The sequence below is a fragment of the Stegodyphus dumicola genome, chromosome 10 (assembly GCF_044657685.1).
Source record: "Stegodyphus dumicola isolate Sdum_Otavi_A_Nest chromosome 10, ASM4465768v1".
NCBI lineage: Eukaryota > Metazoa > Arthropoda > Arachnida > Araneae > Eresidae > Stegodyphus > Stegodyphus dumicola.
The window spans coordinates 166860980-166886405 of NC_140777.1; the positions used below are offsets into that span (position 1 = coordinate 166860980).

Below are 25426 nucleotides of genomic sequence, written 5' to 3' on the forward strand. Positions count from 1 at the left end.
ACATACATACGTAATAAACAGTTACGTCATCATACACCGCGCGGATAAACGCGAACGGCGCATGCGTCAGGAGAAGCTCTCTTAAGCTAAACGTCGTATTATAATTTATGATACAACACAAATAATGGCTACTCTGTTTATAGGTACTATATGTTAAAATATTTTAAAAGCTTCCTTTAATTTGCATTCTAATAGTGATTTGTTTAAATTTAATTATGAATTATATTCACATGTAGTAATTGCATTTTATTTATTTTTGGCAATGGCTAAGCTCCAGTTTAACTCCAGTATTTAGAGTTTTTATATACAGATGAATACATATTCCTCTTTTACATGGATATAAGATTATTTTTCAGGAATTTAAGGAAAATGTGATAAATTGGATTTATAAAAACTATTTTGAATTTTGAAAAGTGTTTTTCCTCTGTTAACCATAATATAGTGCCATAAATTTCTGAATGTGTTTAGTTTTCATCCAAATAAATAGGTTTACAAAAATTTGTCATATTAATAGTTATTGCAGGATTTAGCATTATTATAAATATTTATTATAACAGATTTAGCTGAACTACATGTTTAGTCTCTCTGCAGATGAAGTCAAAAGTAAGTGGTTAGATATTTTTCTGTATTCCCCATTACGTAATTTTATCTGGTAAATTACCATTACTTACATACTAAAGGTGAAAGAATAAGCTTTCCTTGAAAATACAAAAATTTTTAGACATTTAAAAAAATTGGTATACTTAAAAAAAATCTCAAGCTGCCACATATGCGAAACTGAAAATGTTATATATAAAATATTTCAGAAATATAAATATTTTCACTGTTTGTTAACTATAATTCACTGAATTTGTTATATATAATCACAGATTAAGGTAGCAGTGCTTTTTCTCACTGCGATTTCTCATGTATTTTGATTCATAAATACATAAATATGTTGTATAAATATTTTCAACATTTCTGATTTTTCGATAGTAACCATAGGAGAAGGATTTGAGACTATCTGTGTAAAGTAATTAGGTTTTAGATCATCACTACACCTTCATATACTTTCACTGGAAGTTTTCTCTGTATATATACTGGGATGGGACACTAAGCAGTTGACAGTATGTATTTAAGAGGTCAAAGGTATATTGTAATTAGTATTTAAAATCCTGATAACATCCCATACACTGTCGGTGGAACCTAGATAGGATGTCCAAAGGATATACTGGGATGTGACATTAAGCACTCGGGAAGATGAGTTTAGGAGGAAATTGGGATATTGTGGGATGTCCTGAGGATGTAGTAAGTAGGACTTTAAATCCTACCAACATCCCATACGCTGTTGATGGGACATAGATAGGATGATTTTTGGATAAAATGGGTTGTGTTTAGGAGGTGAGTGGGATGTCCTGAGGATGTAATAAGTAAGAGTTCATATCCTAATAACATGCCGTACGCTGTCGATGGGACTTAGTTAGGATGTCCTGAGGATATACTGGGATGTGACACTAAGAACTCTGGAGGAGGTGTTTAGGAGGTTCGAGAGATATTCCGCGATGTCCTGAGGATGTGCGCATACCCCGCGAGCAACATCTTCGGGATATCCCAGGCATGTTTTTGTGCTATGTGGGTTATTTGTTTTTTCATCAAACTTGTTTTCTGATTCCAGTTACATAGCTTTTAAGGCCAGAAATTCGTCAACAAGTTAAAGTAAATTTGAATGATAGACGTTAGATGCAGTTTTCACAAATAGTTTAGCTTTCTAACAAGGTTTACTCATCTCAAGCGAACATAGTTTGCAGATTAGGTTACCGTGCTGTTTGAGCTGTGACAGATTAACAAATAGAATATGGTCTTTGTGCTGAAAATACAGCAAAGTCTAATAGATCGATACCATGAACTATTAGACCAAAACTCTGTTAAAAATTAATGTTTCATTCTGCTCAAAAACACTAATCTTAAAAGCTATTGGTCTGAACCTAGAGGCCATCCAAGTAATCTTAGAGAGCCAGCAAATGCATTTTTCTTCAGTTATTTAGCATTATTATGATACTATTTATCATGTCAAGGATTTGTAAGAACAAAATCGTGAAAATCCTGAGGATTTTCATGATTTTGAATTCAAATTTATATTATTTCGATTCTCACCAAAACCGGAACTGAAAATTGTGATATTAATCAAATTCAGAAATTTGAAGTTATTCATTTGATTATTTATGACTTGGCATTAAAATCGTTATAGACTATTTGGTTTTCATAATTATTTTTTACTTTCACTGCTGCTTGTATACTCATGTTAAAGAATCAGGGAACTTCCCGAATTAATACAATATACACATTGACTACAGACACCTTGATATATAAAAAACTAAATTTAAGGAAAAAATATCTAGTAACAAAGTGCAGATCAGTGTTTTCACACACGCGTTTTAATACCCAATTGAGACACTTAAACTATACCTGGCTAGTAGAGAAAAATAATATAAAACTGTTAAAATTAAGACTTGGATGTTGAATAAATCTCACAAATACTTCGTTTCTGTTTTTGAACAAATGCATGGTATTCTCGTTCATTACTGTCGAGGAATATTATCATTTGTCTCCGACAGCTCTTAAAAAAATCTGTCATAACACTTTACTAAAACAAATGCATGCAACTTATACGGATTCGAGTATTAAATATTTAGGAAAATTAGTTCTTCAAATTTCACATTTCTTTATGCAATACATGTGACATGGAAACAGGTTTCGATACGATATTGCTATGGATTTTTAAAAGTTTATTTCAAATTTGAAATTATTATGAGAAAAGTTATTACCAATTTCTTACTCAGTGGTTTTTTCGTACATTCTTGAGGTACATACATTATTAAAATTGCGAACTACAACACAATATTTAAGAAGAACTAACACGGCATTTTATGACGCCGCTAAGGAGTGCCAACATATGGACATTTTCAACCTATTTCACTATGAAATTTTACACGAGGACAGCCACCTCCGTCCATATGCCGCTTTTCTACTCAGTGGAAACCAGGATTTTCCAACATAATTTGTGTTTTTAAGTATGTAGTACTCTGAAAAACTTATTTGACTTGTAAATAATGATGTTTAGAAATCTTAGCCGGATGATCATGTGACACACACAGCCATGCCCACAAGATATTACTTATATTTTTCCTGTATATACTATTTTACTTTTTGGAATCGTATTTTATTTTCTGCATTTATGACTGCAACACACACCTTTTATGAACTGATTTAGTACTATTTTATGTATAACTATTGTAAAACTTCAGATTTACAGCGCTACGATGCCTGGATACCTCATCGCCAACCAGATGTCTTATCGCTCATCACGTGACATTGGTCACACCCCCTGCATCTGCTATCCTGTCTCCACGAGAACTACGTTCGGCATTTCCTTACCTGCAGCGCTCCTAGAAGCACCAAAGTTCGATAGCCGGAACACAACCTGCGATTTCGCAGGTTAATCGCGGCAAATAAAGCGAGTTGGAGTTGGAGACTGCAACACATAACAATAAATAAACATTTTGTTTTAAATGAAACTGCTTTGTCTTTTTAAGGCAGAGCGGTGGCTTATGAATAAATTCTATTTTTGTATTAATTTGTATGCTAGGTTCTGTCCCTAAATTATTTCTACAGTTTTATGCCCATCACAAAAGATAATAAAAATGTAAAGCTTATGTTTGATTTGCAGCGTGTTGAAGATTTTAATATTTTTTGATTAAAAATTGATTTATGCCTTCAAAAGCTGAATTATGTTTAGTTGAGGACCGCTTTTTATGTAGCCCTTTAAGACGGTCAGAGCATACGCTTGGTTTCAAGATTTCTTTCACGTGCGCGTTCGAAGTTTCATGCCGCATTTCGCTATATAGCTCCCCACCGTTCCCTGGGTATTTATGCCTGTTGCGATCCTTGCTGTTTTGTATTTTTTGAGTGATCGTTTTGCTGTGTTTAATTGCTGCGATATTTTTGGATTACTATGAATATTATTTCGGCCATAGATATTGAATTTTCCCGCTGGGACATTCTTCGAATTTTACGAGCTAAAATGGCACCAGACCTAGTTCGTAAGCCGATACCTCGTGCTCTTCGTATAAAGATACTATGTCCCTGGATGTGTAATCTTCTACTAATTTTTTTCGTGTGACACTTCAGACATTTTGGCTATTTCCGAATAATAAGATGTTCGACCATAATTATTTGGATAAATTATTATCTCTGGATGTTTCAAAATGTGATACTTCGCGCTGTGCACGTGTTGACTTGCTCATCGAAAATTTGAAACGTATCGGTATTGAAGCATACGCTTTCGCTCTTAAGGATAATATCGGTTCTCTGTTGCATTACTATAATTTACCTCAATCCAATGACCTTCAGGCGTGTGAGCAACAATTTCGTTGTGATAATTTCAAGAAAATTAACAAATGTGAAGACTGTTCTACTTCGATAATGGGTAAATTCGATTTCTTTTGCCAAGCAGAGAACGCGTATCATCAACGGGCAGTATCAAAGGAGTTCCTTGCAGTATGACCCTCGACATAACAGCCAATTTCACCATCACAGGGAAAAATTTAACTCAAAAATTTAGAGATAACCTCATTTAGACGCCATCCTGTGTTACACTTCAGATTCTGTATGGTGACAAAATATCATCTCTGAAAGATGCTAACTTTTTGCAAGGCTCCTCCCTAACTGCGCAGTGACATATTTATTCGCGATTACCAAACCAATTTTAGTTCGAATATCAGATATACAATTTACGAAATACTCGAATATAACTGACAAATGCCCTTCAGAATCACTTTCATTCAAAAATGTTTTCTTATATTACCGAAATTAATTTTATGCTTAGCTTTATGAGAAAACATTTACTATTTGTTTGAAACAATTGACACTTTAAATGATTAATCGTATTCTTGCAATGTTTACAAATCCTGTTTTTACATACTGGATATGTAACATACAATAATTTATTTTTGTTAACCCATTAACCGCTGGTGTTGCGTTCACGCAACGGTCAAAATAAATGCGTATATAAATATAACTACCTAAAATATTTTATACCAGCAGATGATTTTGTGTAGGGAATATTATGAAGATTATATCTGTAAAAAATATTTGCCTTCAACAATTCATTTTGTTTATAATAATTAATCTCATACTTTAAGCAAATTTAAGCAAAATTTTCGACCGTGTATTTTTGCTGAAAATATTTAAAGAAAGAATCGCCGTCTTTATGAGTGATCTATTTTTAGTCAAGGTCACCGTTTATCAGAACATTACATCACTCAGATGTTTAAATTTGATTTGGAAAGGAAAGGAAAATAAGTGTTGCGCTGACGTCAGCAGGAAAAGGGTAGTCGATCTTCTTTTTCACTCATTCCTTTCGATGTTCTGGTTCATGTTCTGGTTGTTTAAAAATGCCTAGAACGAGGTATCTTACATTAGAAGAAGCCCTACCCTTCAAAGATTTTTTGATGAAGAAATAGATGATGATAATGTTAATAATGACCAGAATGAAACTGATATTGTTGTTGTTCCCCCAGAAATTGCAGAATCTGGTGGCGAACAAGAAAGGAATGGCAAGACCTAGTATATTCAGCATTCAAAAACCATTGTATGGAGATGGTAGACATTTTATCGTAAAGTCCGTTGATAACAAAAGACTTTGTTGTAAAGAGTACCATAGCCAGACTATTTATAGATGCGAAGTATGTAATGTAGCTTTACATCATGATTGTAATCAAGCTTGTCATGCTTGAATCTTTCCATTGAAATAATCTGTATTTGTAAAAGAAATACAATGTATATTTTAATATTAAATTAATTAAAAGTAAAGTGATTTGGTAGATTTATAAAACGTTATACATCAAAAATGTAATCCTGCGCTCCACTCAAAAGAAACATCACACGAGTACAATCCTACTCACTAAACATCCGTAGTCTTATTCCGCTGACGTTGCGCGAACGCCAACACTCGCGTTTTCCACAGGTGAGAGCATTTTTTTTTTTTTTTTTTTTTTTTTTTTTTCAATGTAAACTTATATTATAAATGCTTAATTTGATATTTGTTATTATTTTCATGAGAAAAGAAACATTCCTTGTAGTTTTGGCGATTAATGGGTTAATAAAGGTATTTTACCGTTTTAAATATGAAAGTCTTAAGATTCTCCTCCCCCGACCATAGCCTACTCACTTCCTCTGAGATTACACTTATTTTAGTATCATCTTTTCCTCTTTTTATCATTTTACGTCTCTATAATAGTTTTTATTTTTTAGTATTCCTTTCGCATTTGGTTATTAATGAGCAGAAACGGACGTTTGTCCCTGATGGGACATTAGACTCGAAACAGCATTTTTGTCGAAGCACTTATATCCGTTGTATTACTTTTCATGTTGATCACACACGATATTATCGCGCTGTACTATATTTAAAGAAATTATATGAAACATCCCTGGGTTAGGTGCTCATTTTCAGCCCGTTAGATCCTCGTGAATGGAAAAAATAAAAACTGGAACTATATTCCATGAAAACACTTTTCACAATAAAATGTTCAAATTGCTAACTTTTGCCTCTTAGTTCTTTTATTTAAAGAAACAAGTCTGGATTGCCATACTGCTGTGAAAATTATTACTATAAAATAATTTTGAAATTTTCCTATATATTCGCACACTATACATTAAATGCAGCATTGTTGGCACTGAAGTTTCCAATCTACGTTCGGAATTACGTTGCTGCAACGCATAGAAGTAATAAACATGCAGAAAAATTTTCCAGCTGTGACAGAAAACATTAGAAAACCACCGCTTCATCTCTAAGAGACAATGCAGTTCCATTCCAAAAATGAGAAATAGAACATTTCTTGATGCGAAATCAAGGAGAGTATATAAAGTTTTATACCGTATAAAAAATACTCGAAAACTGATATGCAAAAAACGAGCAATATTTTTTAATTGAAAGTACAGGATTCGTTTTGTTAATATTAAAATACAACCATTGCCATAAAAATTTGTGTAAAGAGAGAGTTGTCAGAATTAAACGAAATTTTACATATATAATTATTACTTTGATATAAGTAAGTGATTAGAAAATCAAAGAAAAGAGGATAATTTATTGCAGAAAAAAGTACACATGAACGGAAGTTTTAGTACTCTGTTAAACCACCTGTAGCGCGAATGCACGATGCAATACGAGCGAGCATTGTGGCATACAAGTTCCGTACGGTGTCCTGAGACATATCGTTACACAGTTGCTGTAAATGCGCCTCTGCTTCGGCTAATCTCGTCGGCTGTCCAACTCGCCATCCCAAATGATCCCAGATGGACCCGCTTGGTGACGAATCTGGGGATCGAGCAGGCCAGATAAGGATGGTAATGTGCCGAAGGCAGTCTTGTGAGATCCGTGCTGTGTGTGGCCGAGCATTGTCTTGTTGAAAACAGGCTTTTGGGTGCCCTGCCATGAGTGGCAACACATGTGGCTGAAGGATGTCATGGACGTACCGCTGGCCTGCCATTGTGCCATGGATCAATATTAGGCGTGACCGTGTATCGTAAGCAATGGCACCCCTTACCGTCACACCAACTGTGGGAACGGTCTGTCGCTGTAAAGCGGATCCAGGATTGAGGCGTTCACCACGAGTGCTCCACACACGAAAGGGATTGTCATCACTGGTCAAATTGAATCTAGATTCGTCGCTGAAGGTGACCTGGTTCCATTCCGTTAAAGTACAATCTTGTTGTGCGCGAAATCACTCGAAACGGAGGCGTCGTCGGGTGGGTGTAGTTGGCAGCACACGTAATGGGTGCTACTATACTGGATGTCCCTCAAACCAGGCGCTTTGCGATGGTTCGGGAAGACACAGGATTCCGTATTGAAGCAGCTGCCTGTGTCCGGATAGCGGCCAATGAGGCAGTTGGCTCTACGCGTGCATGTTGTATGATGTGACGGTCGTCTCGACGACTGGTCTGACCAGGTCGTCGCCCTGTAAATGACGTCACGCAGGCCCACAATAAAAATTAATGGAGAGCGGATTAAGATAGTGTCGAAACTCAGATACCTTGGCGTCATTTTTGACGAAAAAATGAATTGGATCCCCCACGTGCAAAGCCTTAAACTAAGGACAACTGCAATAGCTCGACAAATGAAGATGTTCTATGGATATAAATGGGGACTGAACCCCCACATACAAAAGGTGCTGTATTCCACAGTGGTAGAAAGAATAGTCACGTATGCTGCGGCAGTATGGGCCTATCCAATGCAAGGGAGAAAGGTTAAACACACCTTAATGCCATTCAACGACCCTTTGCATTGGGTATTACCCGGGCCTATCGCACCACTTCAAGCGAAGAAATTAATGTGCTGGCAGGCTTACTGCCCCTGCACATCCGTGCTGAGGAGGAGGCGGCACGACAGCAAGTCTTACAACTAAAAAAATGGTCACACTTGATGAAGAAATTTACTCCCCTGAGGAGTATGAGGAAAGCTGCAACCCGTTGGATGTACACCCAGCGGCTAAAGGAAGAGGGGTATACGTCTCGGTGAAGCCTAAGGATAATAACCAGCCACTTGGCCTGACAGCTTACACGGACGGGTCAAAGTTGGACTAGAAAGTGGGCTGTGCCTACGCCGCCATGAGGCAGGGTTCATCATAGAAAAATGGAAGGGCCGGCTCAGACAAAACAACAGCGTTTTCCAAAGTGAAGCCTTGGCCATATTGCAAGCAATCCACTATGTACATTCCATAAGATGCAGGCAGGCCACAATAAAAACTGACAGCTTGTCAACATTACATGCGATATGGAACCCCGACCATCCCTCTGAAATTATTCAAGAGATACAGAAGGCCCTTAGAAATAATCCAAATTTTAAGATCACATTAGAATGGATAAAAGCACACGAGGGCCATGAAGGGAATGAAATGGCAGATCAGCTTGCAAAGGAGGCCACCACAGAAACAGCAATAGCAGAGACAGTTATACCATGGCCGCGTTCTTACTTTAAGCGTACGCTGAGATTGAAAGCCATGGGGAAGTGGCAATGTGAATGGGACGAGAGCAACACAGAGAGGAGGACCCATTACTTCTGTGGTTATGTGGACACAGACAGAAATATAGCAAACACGCAGCTCGCAAGGTTTATCTCAGGGCATGGTCCCTTTCCTGACATTTTCTACAAATGTGGTTTCTGCAATACAAGTCAGTGCGCATGTGGAGAACCGGGCTCGCCAGAGCATTACTTGGAGACATGCCCGCTGACTGAGGGTCTCCACATTAGACTACCAGATAATAACAGACAACCGTTCTGTAAATATCTGATTAAGCAACGGCACCTAATTAAAAAGATTGTGCAGCTAATGGACAAATTAGCGGAACTTAATCTGGATTTGTGCCAAATTGAGCTCCGTCACGTAAACCGTATGTTATCCTCAAAATAAAATACCCTATGCAACTATAAGATTTAATTTCAGCAGTAAAAATTATAGACCCAGAATCAATGAGAGTATTAAGAATGTAAATATGTAAATAAATATAATAAGCTCGCGAGTAATACTATATAAATTTGCATGAGTCATACCTTCAACAAGCAATACAAACAGAAATGTAGAGTGGTGCAAGCAAGCAATGTACAGTGCATCCCCCTCAAAGTACAACGTAAATATGCTCAGTGCAAATGTGTTTATTAAGCAAGCGTGTTAATCAAGTGTGTTTTGAAGTGTACTCCAATTTACTGGCACACAGCATTATCACATATGTACCCGAAAATGTGCACTGTATACTCGAAAATGTGCATATAGGCCATCCTTAATATAAGAAATCTTATGCAATCATAAGGCCCAATGGTATCAGTAAAGATTATACATCTAGTATTTAAGAGAATACTCAAGAATGTAACTATGTAAATAGATTTCATAAGCATCGCTTGTAATATGTAATATGCTCCGCGTAAGTAAATATGTAAATATGATTGATGCAAAAGTATTAATCGAGTGCGTCGCAAATTGATTTCAGCATAAATAGTGCAAATATGTAATTAAGCCTCCTCAGTCTAGCAAGCAACATTACAAGTGTTGCCTCAATGTGGAAAGAGAGTTATGTAATGGTGTAAATATGTAAATAAGTTTCTATTGATAGCAAGCACTATTACAGGTGCAAAAACAAACGTTCACAACAGGATATGAATATAAAACTGCAGCAAATAAGGGATGTGAATATAAACTGCAGCGAATAAGTTTAGCAGGAACCCGAGGATGGACGACACTATGAATGTCTCAAAGCTTATAACACATGAACTACTACCAATGAACCGAACTAATAAACAGAAATCCAATGACTGTACTATATGTATCAGTAATTACAGACAATCATATGTAATAATCGAATAACAATGTAACAAACAGAATTATAATGTACTAGAAAGCAATATAATGTGCCAGAAAGAAAAATCTGTATGTAAAACCAGAAAATGCATGTAATCATATGAGTAGCCATTGTAATGCCATCTGTATATTATTTCTATGATTAAATAAATAATGTGCCCGGGCGGTAGGATGGAGTGAGCTCCCGGGGGCAGTTTTAGACAGTAGGACCGCCACCGGGGTGAATTAGGCGTTGGGTTTGGGCGCCAGGTGTGGGGCCCTTGTGTGGCTTCACGGCTGTTTTAGATAAAGGTGGACGTGGTGCTACACCAATTAACCTATGGTGGAGGGGTGGTGCCCACGTCCTCCGTCGCATGTCGCATGTCCACTGGGTCGAACACCTCCTCAAAGAAAACTCAGAACGGCCAACCTGACGAGCTGCTCGCCGAGCTAACCACCCAGCTTCCATCATCCGGATGATTCTCCACCTCTCGAACTGTGACAGCTGCTGATATTGGCTTCGATGGCAGCGTAACGGCATGTCAACCTCAGCGTTTCCTGAGTAAAATATTAAGTACACTCAAACAATTCCTAGTTCCGCTGATATGCTAGAATTATCATGCGAACCTGCGTAACGTGATCCGTCTCTCTGAAGTAGTGCCGTTCGAAGCCTGGGTGTGGCATTTCTTGACTAACTGCTGTCGTGTTTGAAGGAGCGCTGAGGGTGAGGTAAGGAGTGTGACCATTGCCACGTGGGTGGGGAAATTTCAACTCATTGGTCTGGAGGAGTTTTGATTTGCTGTCCTGTGTCTCGTGAGTTGATAATGTCTGCTGATTTGTTGTGAGGATATTATACAGCATTTTTTACAAACAGTAATACAATATGAAACTTAAGATGGATAAGATAAATTTATTTACACTATATACAGGTCACGATAGCATTTCAATATTCGCAAATTAGTTAGGAAAATTTGTATCAATCATATGAGCTACAAAGGGTCTTAGTGTTCGATTTTCGTCTAACAGTTCATAATGGAAGGTAGCGAAATAGCTCAGAGTATCGCACTCAAGGGCTTTCGTAAAAAAACCTTCATTTCTTCGATTGAGATATTTTACGTCCAATTTGAGGTCTTTATGCAGCTGGTCGTTACGCACGTAATAGTGTGCATTAATTACCAGACGGAGAAATTTAGATTGTAAAATTTTCAGTTTACAGATGCTCTTATCCGTAACCACAGCGCAAGCAGATGAGGCGTAAATTAGGATAAGCCTAAAGGTTAAAGTATAAATAAGTTTTTCTTCTTCAGGTCCACTCTGGAATTTTTCTCTATCATTGAGAAGACACTCAAACAATCTCTGCTTACCTGTTTTATACCCCAAGAAGAACCAAGTTCAACGCCATCAAGTGGCATTACGCAATTGGCTATTTCTAACGCTGCATTTCTAAGCATTTCCATATTTACCCGACATGTATCTTCATGCCAAATCTCCTTACGATCTCACAGTTACTTCTTGGTGTGCAAATTTTTATGGCAATGAGTGTATATTGCGTTGGCATGTGGATGCCTGTTTCCAGAATTCCCTTTGTTGCTGTTTCCAGCTATGTGTTCTGTATGAATCTACAGATGTTGATGAACGCTTTACTCAGATTACCATATTGGGTTTGATTACCATATTGCGCACCAGTACATTAATTATAAAAATTTGCAATCACAGAAATAAAAGCAATAGATTTGTAAAGATATATATTAAGGCAAATTCCTTTCTATTATTAAATTGCATTAAATATGAAAATTATTTGAAAATAATTGTAGTATCAGTACATACGGATTTAAACTGCTCTGAAATTTTGTTTGCACTGTTATATACAATTTTAGAAGCTATTTCTATACGCTCAGCATGTGAGGGTCCCACTAGCAATAGAGAATTAAAGTCGCTGGGCACTAGTTCCAATCCACGCGAACGAAAGGGCCAGCTGCAAGGGCGTTTTCTTGATTTTGACTTTCTGCATGCCTTCGTGATGTAACAATAGCATACTCGGAGCGTATTCGAGAGATCCTGGTTCGAGTCCCGGCTGCGGTATTGCTCAATTTTTATGTTTTCACTACGTGATCAGTGCTGGTGTTGTGTTGTACCCCGACAACATCTGACGCATACGGCGAATTCCATAGGTGTCTGAGCCTCCATCCTATAGCTCCCATGTTGCTTTCAAGTATTTCCACTTGTTCTTGCATCTGAAGACTTTCCTGTCCGGGCATCACTTTACCACAAGAGAAATGTTGCAGGCAACTATGACAGGCTGCCTTCCTTCCCAGGCGGCAGACTTCTATGAGACTGGACTGCATATACTTAACCGACGATATAACAATTGATACAGTTCCGATGCTTGTTATGCTGAGAAGCAGCTGAAATATAGCTGTATCTTTTGCAGTAGGTCTTTAAAAGTTATAGTGCTTTGTTTTTTTTATGGTGTGCGGGAAATTGATTTTTCAGATGACCCTAGTATTGTTTAAATAATCATCATCTAAATCAGTATCTAACCCATTGAAATGATCATCTAAATATAAATCTTCAAAATCCAATCAAATTCATCCGCTAAATTTAAATCAGCATCTAAGTCAGCTAAATAATCATAACTATCCAAAAGATATCATCATTTCAAACCATCATATATATATCATTTCATCATCATTGAAAACATCGCCAAATTAAGATAAATCATCATCGTTCAAATTAAATAAAAAAATCAGTATAATCTAAAGCTTCATCATCAAGAACACCATTCTCATTTGATCAGTATCTTCATCATCTAAACCATGTAAATGATCATCTAAATTTTTATCTAAATCACCAGAATATAGATTATAAAATTATCACCAGATAAATCAAAATTATCATCTAAATCATTTAAATTATCCCCATCATCCAAAACATATCATCAGGTTAAACCGTCGGTTTAACATCAGTTTAACATCGTCACTAACCTCATCGTCGAGATAGATAAATTATAATCCTCCAGTTCACCTAAATAGAAAGCAATGTAACCCAAATCATCTTCTTCTTCATCGTCATTTAACCATCGTCTCCACTGCCGAAACCCTCTAAACTATTCTATAGATCACTATCATATCAGCTATAAAATCCTCATCAGTCAAATCTATATCATCATCAAAATCATCTAAATATTCCTCACCACACAAAACACATCATCATTTTAAACCATCGGATCACTATCACCATCGTCAGAATAAAATAAACCACAATCACACAAATCACATCATCATTCCCATACTAATCATACGAAACTATATATCATCTACACCATCATCAATGAAGTCGTCAAATAAAAAAAAATCACCTAAATACAAAGTACTATCACCTAAACATTTATTACTATCATGCTCAATTAATCATATTCTTCATCACTATAACATATAATCACGATAACTTAAATAAAATATCATCAGCAGTTAGTGTAAATCCTAATCCTTAAAATTCCAGCTATATTATTTAAATCATCATCATTTAAATCAAGGTTTTTTTTTTTTGGTGTTTCGCTAGTATAACATCAAAACGAGCCACTTTCATTTAGATACATACATGTACAGGTAAAAGTGTTGGAGCTTCATTAAAGATTGCACATCTATAGCTCCCAATCACTAACCGAATAGAGCACGGACGGAAGCCCAGAAGAAGAATAAACCTGCTGATAGTTCTTTAAAGAGAGATTTAGAAGTTAGTTTTTAAGTGAGGAGGACAAAAAGGGAGAACGGTTAATAGAAGAAATGAAAAAAACTAGAAAAAGGGTCATTAGAAGGTAGTAGTAATATTGTAGTGGGTAAATCAATTATTAGCCCATCGGATGAGACCAGAACTCGAAACTTTGTGCTGTTGGGAAAGGAGGGAAATCTAATAAAACAGGTTTTACATCAAGCTTGTATAGAACACTAGCAGCTTCGTCTGGCTATAAATGTACCGGAAAAATGGCTGAAAGAAACACCAAACGGTAAATTTAAAAACAGCGTAGAATTTTACTCTGCAGAACAACTTCATAAAAAAAAGTTATTACGTGTAACAAAACTACAATGAAATAAGCAATATCCCTTAATACAAATATTAATTATCCTAATAAATAAATTAACCAACTTCTCTTTGCAAAATCTTAAGAACTCAAATGGTATAAAGGAGGTTAAGAACTTTGTTTCCTAAAAAAATCACTCAGAACTTTTCAAAATCTTAAAAACAGTGAAATGAGCAATAAATAACACAAAATAATACAAGAAACAAAAAATTTCTTGAAAACAAAGTATAATTAATGATATTTTATCTTATATTTTCAAGAGAAAAAAATTACAATGAAATAAGCTATATCTCTTAATGCAAATAATTATTAACCTAATAAAAAATTAACGAACTTTCCGTTTAAGAAAAAAAAAATATGCAAAACTTTTCAGTATCTTACAAAAAGTGAAATAAGCAAAAAATAACATGAAAACAACTCAAAAAACATAAAATTCCGCGCAGAATTTTACTCTACAGAACAACTTTATCAAAAAAAAAATTAATAAAAATGTATTATATATATATATATATGTGAAGAATTTCAATCATTTATGCTGTGTTTTTTTTAGCAGCACAAAAACGAGCAAGATTAAATAGTGTACTCAACAGCCAAGTAAGAACATATTTTAAGAAATTATTATTTTTTTTTTGAAGAATCATAAATGTAGTCTTAGCTTAAATTATCAGATGATAAGTTTAAAAAACAGGATCCATTTATTATTATTCAGGCGAAATAGCAGTTACAAAAATCAGATATGCGGAGTAAATAAAAAAGAATTATTAATAACTTTTTGTATGAAGTTTACTGCATCGTAACATTTAACAAAAAGCCCCGATATTCCTTTTGCGAGTCTTTTTATAGCCTCTGGAAAGGCGGAGCTTCCAAAAATGACGTCAGCCAATCCAGTTCGCTTTAAATATTTCGAGAACATTCTATAACTGTACGTGTAGAAAAGGCGGGAAAAACAACTTGACTACGGGGCTGTGGATTTAATTCCGCGTACTTTCAAATAAGAGCACGTCGCCATTAAAAATGAAAAGACATACAGATAGAATTTCAAGTGTATTCTTGATTATGGAATATTATTATTACATATATATAAATGACAATGAAATATGCCAATCTCTTAAAAACAGTGACATAAGAAATACGATGAAAACTTGTTGCCAAACCCATATTTCTAAAACAATGGTGTATTGGTGTGTATTTTAATTATGGCAAAGCACACTAGAGCTATCTGCCTAAGAGGAGGGATGCCTTCGTGGAGGACTTTCTAAGGGAAACTTGGTCGTATACACGTGGGGAAAACCACGAAAACACCCATGCAGCCAGCCCGTTCGCGGGATTCGAACCTCAGACCGAACTACCAGTGTTCAGCGACTTTACCGCTCGGCCGCTGGTGCGCCCTAAAAGAATGAAACTATTCAAAATGATGCGATTTCATCAAAAATCTATCAACAACAATAAGACAGGAAAATTGTTTCCAAAATCACATTTTTAAAGATGTGAGATGTGCGAAGTGTACTCGGAAACTTCATTTAAAAATTTTTTTAAAAGTACAAAATATTATCAGTTTTCCAAAATTACTTTTGTAAAAGCAGTCGCAAGGATGAAAGTTTAACGTGTCCAAAAATCAAAGAAAAATAAACTGTACATTTTTAAAAATAAACTTTTTTAGAAAATATCCCTTTGAAAATGTGTTAAGCTCCATTTGTTAAATAAAATCGTATTTAATCGATTTATTGAAACAAGAAATATATTTTAAGTTCGTAAAATATCTAAGTGCTTACGTTTCATGACGATTTGAAAATGGAGTGTGTAGAGTAAAATCTCGCTTTCCTATAGGCCATTATGTCTCAAAACGACGCGATTTCGTCACAAAACATAAAATTAAAAAAAAATTCGAATTAGAATTTCGAAACAATCGCTTCGAGGTGCACTGGCCCTTGTCTAGATACACCTATGTAGCAAATTTTGTAGCCGTGTGTCTATTAGCTTACGCGCAGTGCAAAGGAAAGAAACACACAGAACACACAGACAGACTCTTTCTTTTATTATATGTAGAGATATCATATGGCAAATTTGGAATAATTCTTAAAATAGAAGAAAAATATATGTAGAATAATACATCAAGTATACAATAACACATAATGTGCCATTATAATAAAATTATAATTTTGAATAAAGTGCTAAAATATAGGATAATACATGATGAATCATATAATAAAATTAATAAAATATAAGTATAACATGTAGAAGAGAATAAAATTGTATTTTAGAATTCATGATCTCAAATAGTTTTCAGTATTCATTAGGCAGAGTTCATAAGTCAGTAAAGTGTTCATGATTAGAGAGATCATAAAAAGTTCCTCGTTTAAGTTCATATATTTTACATGATTCATACAATATTCATAGCTCATTTTTGTCATGACACAGCAAATCAGTATCATGACTCACCTATTCAGTTGTAGTTTACTCTCACGACTCAGTTTTTATATTTCATTCTGTTTATTATGGATTTTGCAAGGCTTTTTTTATTACGATCAGTAGAAATAAGTATTTGTGACAAAGATCGATAATTATCTTAAAATTCTACAAGGGTGAAAATTAAATATTTTGTTATATTTCGTCTGTTGTAGATGGGGTTACTCTGCATGGATTTAATCCAATTGTGTTAAGTTTTGGTGAATTTGTTTCATATTAGAATGAACATGTTGAAATTTGCTGATCGTTCTTTTGAATGATATATCAATATTTCTGGGTGCGCGAACAGGATACGTTTTCTTGAGAGGAGATGAGAAAAGATAGTGATCACTGTCTCCTTTCTAGCAGCATATACAGAAGTCAGTGTCTATTAAGTTTCTTTGACGAAAATAAACACGATATGGCCCATGGCCAGTAATATTACATGTTAAAACGGATTTTGTACTCTTGGTGTCAGTATTGCAATAGGGGTAGAACTAGTAATTTCGTCGACCTGTAGATGCGTTATTCCATTGTTCTTGGCATATTTGGGTAATTTGTTCTTTTATGGAGAATCGAAGATAAGATTTGGGAAATTTCGTATATAGGAAATTGCTTTCTTGATTAGGAACAGCTTCTTTGCAAGTTTGTCGAATGTTTCGTTACCGGCATTTCTGGTATGGCCTCTTATCCATGATATATGAATTTTTAAATTATCTGTTTCTTAGAGAGGTTATTGATGTCATGAGCAATAAAAGACTGATTTTCTGGGTAAGAGATAGCATAGATGGCAGATTGACGGTCAGTATTAATATTTGATTCTATAATTAAATACTTCAATTGAATTGTTTTTAGTTTTAGTTTTTATTGATGTTTTCATTTTTGGGTGTGATACAGCAGGAGATGTCTATTGTAAGGAGCAGGGCGCATTTCGTAATCCTCTGTGATGTATATGGTTTTGTTATAAGTAATATTATGGCGAAGTTGATATATTGTAGAATAAATTGCTTCTTGAATGGATTCCACATGGAGTAGAATAGTTCCAGCTAAGATATTAAGAGCAGTACTGGAGGTAGTTCCAAAGCCTCTGGTAATATTAAGCGTAAATTGTCGTTGTGTTGAGGTAAGAATTTTTTCTTTTCTTGTTGTTACAGGGAATGGCCAGATGGCAGAGCCGTATGTAATCATTTTGGTTATTACTGTACGATATAGTAATTTGGTGATATGGCGATTTAAACCCCAGTTTGTGCCATGCACATGTCGAAGATTTTGACTTATAGAATGTGTACGAATTTTAAGTTCCTTGAGATATTCGATAAAATTTTGTTTTGACGTATTATAATTTCCTAGGTATTTGATTGATTTAGTATGCTTGATTTTTTTTTGCCATTTATTTTAAGAGAAAGTTGCTTAGTAAGATTTTGTCCAGGTTTATTATTTGTCATGATTCTAGATTTGGAGGATGAAATATCAAGTTTAATTTTCTTGCATTCTTGCTGGAATATGGCTATTATTTCTTGACAATTTCTTCGAAGGATTAAATGGGACCTTCCACTAATAACAAATGCGACATCATCGGCGAAAGCAGTAATTTTAGCAAAAGGAAGCCAGGCACTTTTTATAATTTTATTAAAGGTAATATTCCATAATTCTGCGCTCATACATGCACCTTGTGAACATCCACGAACTTGTTTTCTTCTGATTAAAGTATTATTATATAAAATGAGACTATGCCGATTATCAAGGAAATTATTGATAATTTGATAGATATTATAAGGACATTCAATATTTCTAAGTGCTTCTTTAATTGAGGGCTGCCATAATGAATCAAAGGCTGATTTAAGATCTAAGCTGATTATTGCGGAGTGTAGGTTATTGATTTTATTAACATGGATTTGGTTTAGGACTGCACTGGTTGCATGAATGGTAGATTTTTGCTACCTAAATCCATACTGATTTTCATTAATGAATTTATGATGGTGAAAATGGTATTCAAGTCTTCCTATAATACAACGTTCAAGAATTTCTCCAAGAGCCTGAAGAAGGTTAATTGGCCGATAGGAATTAGGAATATCAGGAACTTTTTTCGTTTTGAGGAAGAGTGTGATTTGTCCTGTTTTTAAGCAGTCTTGAAAAATACAAAGTTGAAGACATTTATTGCAGATTAGAATTAGCTTACGATTAGTTTTATGTATAATTTGGATGCAGATTCTATCTGGTCCAGGAGCATTTTTGTTATTGAGTTTTTTAATAATTCGATTGAGTTCCATGGATGTAAATGGGATATCATTTTCGTGGAAGTAGATTAAAACGAATTAATCTTTGTTCAGTTGAATCATCATATATGCTTTCGTTTGGTAGAATAACATCTAGGATGTTTTCTAAAGTCATCTTCGTAACATTTTTATCATTATTTCCCGTATTAGTGACTGTAAGTTGCGTTGGGTGGAAGATTTTGTTGGTTTCAATTTCGTACAATGAGCCATACGTATCCTGGTTGTTTGAACAATAGTTGCACCATGCTTAACGTTTTGCAGATATTATTTGCTTTTTATGTGAGGCTTTTCGTTTTTTGTATTTTTGAAGTAGGTTGAGTCGTTCTTCATCAGTTTGCGATGATTTGAGTTTTCTTGATCTTTTGAAGAAGGTACGTTCTTAGGTATCTTGAAACTTTCTGATAAGTTCCTTGGTAATATTATTAAGTTCTGTTTTAGTTGTACACAGAATAATAGAATTTAGAAAGTCATTTGAAATTGGATTGAACTTTTGTTGAAATTTCTTTTCTTTGTTATTATTGATTTTAAATCTTGTAAGTGCAGTAAAGGACGTATATTCAGTTATATCAAAAGAGATATATTTGTTATCAGATCAGTGTTCATTTAGTATTGATCTGTTGTTAATTTTATTATCAAGATGTGTTGTAGAAATAAGAAGATCAGTCCAATCTTTATTGTAGGTATTATCAAAGGTAGGTCGGTCAGTAAAATGATTATGTAGAATGAGATTGTTTGCATTTAAAAATTCTTCAAGTATTTCTCCTCTGTGATCGGTTTGTAAGTATCCCCATTAAGTACTATGGGAGTTAAAGTCTCCACTAAAACATGCGGACTATTATTATTGTTGTAAGATTTCATTTAGTATGGATAAGGTTTGATTTGGATTTTTGACGGAGATATATAGATACTAGTAATAAGAAGCTGAGATGCATTAGTATTGATTGAAATTGTGATTATATCTCGAGTATTAATAATTATTGTAGAATTCCATTCATTGTTTGGAATGAATATGGCTGTACGAGGAGTTAAAACAGCAGTTGAAGCATGACGTTGAATAATTGCCCAGTTATTTGGACTTCTTACTAATTTGCCAGTGATGCAATAATGTTCTTGTTTTATAATAAAATCTGCCAGATAATCTACTTGATACTGACATAGTTGGTCGGTGGCGGTCTTTGCTCTTTGAAGAGTTATTTTGAGAAAGCGGATGCCATTGTTATTCTTTTTATTGAAGGAAAGGGTCTATAGATAGTCTGCAGGATCTTGCATTATTGTTGATAATATGTATTGGATTTTACTCGTCTAACTTCTGTTTGATATGTGGACCAGGAAATAGCTAAAGCTGGATGTTTACAGTCAAATTTTGTTTCATACTTTTCATTGTTAATCCAACAGTTTATGCAGTACGGAGTTTGGGAATAACAGCAAGAAACATGATATTTTCCGCCGCAGAATGAGCATTTTGGTTTGTTTGTCTTATGAGAGAAATCCTGACAGACTTGACATCTGCGTACACCGATAAACTCGGTTATTTTATTGGTGCGCCATCCAATATATATTTGTTTTTTACTCATAAGATTTTGGAAAGTTTGACCGTGACATTTTATGATCCATTTATCAGTATTATTTTGATCATTCAGTTTAAATAAAGGTCTTAGCTCGGAAATATTTGATTATGTTTCTTGGGCTATAATTTGAATCAAGGCGTCAGAGTTGAAATGTTTTTGGAATATTATGAATTGTACATTTTGGTATTCTGGCTTCAGGAAATTTTACGTTAACTATATCTTTTACAACTGTTTTGGCAATTAGGTTATAGCTGATTTTTCCTATACCTTCTAGGTTATGACAGTGTATTGCAAGGCTTCCTTGAAGAAGGGTGTTTATTTTTTTGACGTTGATATTTAATGCTTGCAGTGGTATTATTTGCAGTGGTATATGATTTATTTGTTCTATTTTTCTTTTCCGGATCTTGCTTCGTTTGGTCATTAAATCAATCGTTCTACAGTCGTTATCCAGTTCTGGCTCTTTTCGGTGTTCATCCGGTTTCCTTTTCGGGTTTGACAGTTCTTTTTCGGTTCCAGCTTGTTTTTCAGATTTGGATTCTTTTCCGTTTTTTGCTTCTTTTCCAGGTATTGCGTCTTTTCTGACTCGTCTATATTTTCCAGTTCTGGCATCTTTTCCGGCTCTTGCTTCTTTTCCATTTTTTGCATTTTTTCCAGTTTCTTCTTCATTTTCAGTTCTTTGTTTTTTATTTTTTGCATTTTTTCCAGTTTCTTCTTCTTTTTGAGTTCTTCTTTGTTTTTTAGTTTTTGCATTTTTTCCAGTTTCTTCTGCCTTTTCAGTTCTTCTTTGTTTACTTGTTTTTGTATCTCTTCCAGTTGTTTCTCCATTTTCAGTTTTTCTTTCTTTTCTAGTTTTTGTATCTCCTCCAGTTTTTTCTTGTTTTTTAGTTCTTCTTTCTTTTCTAATTTTTGAATCCATTCCAGTGTTTGCTTCTTTTTCAGTTCTTGCTTCTTTTCTAGTTTCTGTTGCTTTTCCAGTTTTTGTTTGTTTTTCAGTTCTCCCTTTTTTTCCAGTTTTTGCTTCTTTTTCTGCTCTTGTTTCATTTTCAGTTCTTGCTTCTTTTCCAGTTTTTGCTTCGCTTCCTGCTCTTGCTTCTTTTTCAGTTCTTGCTTCTTTTCCAGTTCTTGTATCTTCTCCGGTTCTTGATTCTTTTCTAGTTTTTGTATCTTTTCCAGCTTTTTCTTCTTTTTCAGTTCTTGCTTCTTTTCTAGTTTTTGTGTCAATTCCAGTTTTTTCTTCTTTTTCAGTTCTTGCTTCTTTTCCAGTTTCTCCTTCTTTTCCTGTTCTACCTTTTTATTCAGTTCTTGTTTCTTTTCCAGTTCTTGCATCTTTTCCGGTTCTCGCTTCTTTTCTAGTTCTTTCTCGTTTTCCAGTTTTTGCTCCTTTTCATGATCAGAAGGAGGGTTTTCCAATCTACAAAATAATCAGTATATCTTTATTTCAGTAGTAAAAAAGTGAAAGTAATGCAACGACGATCACGTTTAACATGTACAACACTTCCATATTTAGATACTATATAACACTTTGGGCTCAGTTTCATAGAGAAAAATCTCCCCGTAGGTTTATTGTTTGACAGAATGTTTTTCTACAAAGGGCGAATTTGTTGTTTTCGTTATAAGGACCTAAAGCCAAGCAAAGAAGTTAAAGAATTTGGCGTGATTTGTATGCAATAAGCTACCACCATGAATCTCACGTAGAGCGTGATAATTTGCAAAGTTTCACTGCCTTACTTTTCCTTACTTAATTTTTACATATGTTGTAATAATAATAATAGTAATAATAAACAGGTGTCTTAAAAACAGAGGGAAAGAATGGCGAAAATTGCAAAATAGGAGGAAAAAATGAAACTGAAATGAAAAATGAAACAACTACAAACAAAGGATGGAAAAAGCATTTTAGAAGATATACACCTAACGTTCTTTCTGAATCAGCAAAACCTGTATTTAAACGAGTATAAGTTTGAGAGCTTTAGATTCATTTATTTTTTGAATCAATTACTATTTCTTACGCATGCCAGATATTTTAAATTTCTTCAATTTTTGTATAATTTACTTACGTATTTTGTATTTTAACCTTTTCTTATTATTATCCCAGTAGAGGTAACCTTACACATCATTAAATTATCTCCGAGTTTCATCATTTAAGTCATCTTTCTCTCAGAACAATCTCTTTGCATCGCTGGCTGCACAGGTTTCAAATTTTCTCTCGTTATTCCAAATTCAGAACATTTTGCTGGTCTATTTCGTCGTCCAGCAGAGCAGCACTAGGAGTCTTGCCACCATTTGTATTCAATTGAAAATTTTATTCTCATTCTTCAGTTACATTCTTTAAGTTTTAATCATTTATACAGGAAGAAAGAAAGAAATCAAACACAGTAAAACAAATTAGGAAAAGAAATATCTGTTTTCTCCTATATTTATTGTTCCCTGTAATTTTTTTTGCCTGTTCCATTAAATTTATTGAAGGAAAATTTGCTAAGTTTTTCAGAATGTATTTCCTAAATCCTTATGCGAATTAAGCCTTTCGGAGCGTTTCGGCTACACTTTAATGGTTTTTAAAATGTAATGTTTGAATATTGACAGCTGCCTATACTGAAATATTTTCTCCATAGTCTTTAAAAAAAGAAGAATTAAAGTTCCAGGAGATTTTTTTAATGAAGGACACACATTTCTTATTTGAAGGGCAAGAGGAAAAAAAAGATATTTTCGGATGGGAATATGTAGCATTGTAAACACCGTGTTTGTAAATTTCATCATATAGTAGCGACACTTGAGTCATAAGTAATTATGCACATATATGAGAGAGACGACATCGAGGAAAAATGAAATGGCAAAACAGGGCCGAAACAACTTTCCTGGCCGCTACAAACAACACAAAACACAAGAAAGAACGGACACCAATTATGCTTAGCACAAGAGAAATTAAAAAATAGGAACAAAATTAGACACTTATGTACCTCAAAAAAGGTGTTCGAAATTACGACCTGCGCCCTGATGCAGGTATCACATCTCTCGCACATCGACCATAAGATGTTCTGGAAAATACTGTGCATCCTCAGGACTTTCCCAGCAGCTGCCACGATATGTGCCACAAGTTCCTGTTGGACTTCTAACAGGGATTTCGTGCACTAATGTGTTGACGTACCCCGAGCGGAAGTGATAATGCAAGTGAAGTCTCGTGATCTTGCTGAACAATGCACTGGACTACCCCTACCAAACCCATGTTTAGGATACTTTCCTAAGGAACTTTCGAATACTTTCTTTGATGACGATCCAATGTTTTTGTTCTTATTTCATAGTTTCCGCTGCGCTAAGAATAATAAAGAAATATCTTTACACTGTTCGTACCCTATTTTTCTTGTGTAGTCTCTCGTCACTATGGCGCCAGGAAAGCATTTCCGACCATGCATTGCAATAAACGATTATATATATATATAATTTATTTCCTAAACAATATTGATTAATTGATTATATTATCTCCTAAGTTTAATTAAAGTAGAATTATTTTAAAAGAGTGAATCCATACTGGTAAGTTATATTTCGAAAGATGTTTTGAAGTAATTTGAAAGCAAAATGTTAAAAATGTTTTAACGGGGACTAGAGTTAAACCATCATGAAGAATAAAATTTCAATTGTAAAAGGAAAATTAAAACCATGTAATCATTGTCATTGATCGGAAATTAATTGACTTTTCAAGGGGAACAAACCAACTCCCGTTCAACGAACAATAATTGATAAAAATACGTAAATACGAAGGTGTTTCGTCTTTACTCGAGTTATAAGTTAAAGCCAAACCGGCAATTCTAGTCAAATATCCTAAATATCTTCGCGAATAGAAGGGATTATGATCCAAAGCTTATAGTCAAAGAACTTATTCTTATGAAGCAATTTTGTCGATTCAATTTGAAGTAAAAAGCAAAATCTGTAGAGAAATCCGATATAACCCGAGTAACCGTCCCCGACACCTTCATGTTTATGCATTTGAGTTCTATATTATTTGTAAAAATTAAACATTGGAAATTGTTATTATGAAATCGAATTCAAAGTAAAGTTGAAATAAACATAGACGATTACAAAATAAGATATATAATGCAAAGTTTGTAAAAACAAATCAAAGACAATATAAAGTAATATAGAAAAATGTAAAAAATAATATATATAATAAAAACAGTGAATGTACATGAAGATATAAAGGCCAGAAAAGGTATTAAGTAACTTACATTCTTTCTAGTTGGGGAGTTGGCAAAGTGTTCTCTTCGTGTCTGACTCATAAGTGTTGGGTGTCCGAAAATTCTTAGCGGCAGTGGGGGCTTTGAATAATATCAGTCGGTAAGACTTGGGTGAAGTAATTTATGGTAGTGGGTTGGACTCGGAATTCTTGAGGGATGTATTATGTGGAGTTCTTATTTGAGGGAGACTGTGCGTTAAGATTTTTTTGAAAATACTATTGAATGGAAATTATTAATTTTTGGCTAATTGTCGTGTCGCAATGATTAAGAATTTAAGAAAGGAAAAAAGGAATTTTCACTGTCAGAGAGCTATTAGACAGTCATGAAATAGGCCCATTTTTTTTAGCTAAAGTCATGAAATAGGCCCATTTTTTTAGTAACAGTATAATAACAGCATGAGTCTGAAGACAATTAGCTTTTTACAATATATACAATTGAGTAATTACATTATATACAAATCCTT

The 25426-nt window shown here is 34.5% G+C and overlaps 1 protein-coding gene and 1 long non-coding RNA gene across 4 annotated transcripts in view; one reads left to right on the forward strand and one right to left on the reverse strand.

The window, feature by feature from the left end:
- Positions 1 to 6524, forward strand: part of LOC146995196 (uncharacterized) — a 118972-nt gene extending 112448 nt beyond the window's left edge. For both annotated transcript variants that reach the window (XM_085825837.1, XM_085825836.1), the window contains one exon: positions 3285 to 6524. In XM_085825837.1, the coding sequence (XP_085681963.1) occupies positions 3285 to 3349 (65 nt within the window). In that variant the 3' untranslated portion in view covers positions 3350 to 6524. The remainder of the gene's footprint in view (positions 1 to 3284) is intronic.
- The window catches only part of LOC146995195 (uncharacterized), a 567507-nt gene that overhangs the window by 116054 nt on the left and 426027 nt on the right, over positions 1 to 25426 (reverse strand). The gene's annotated exons all lie outside the window — the stretch shown is intronic.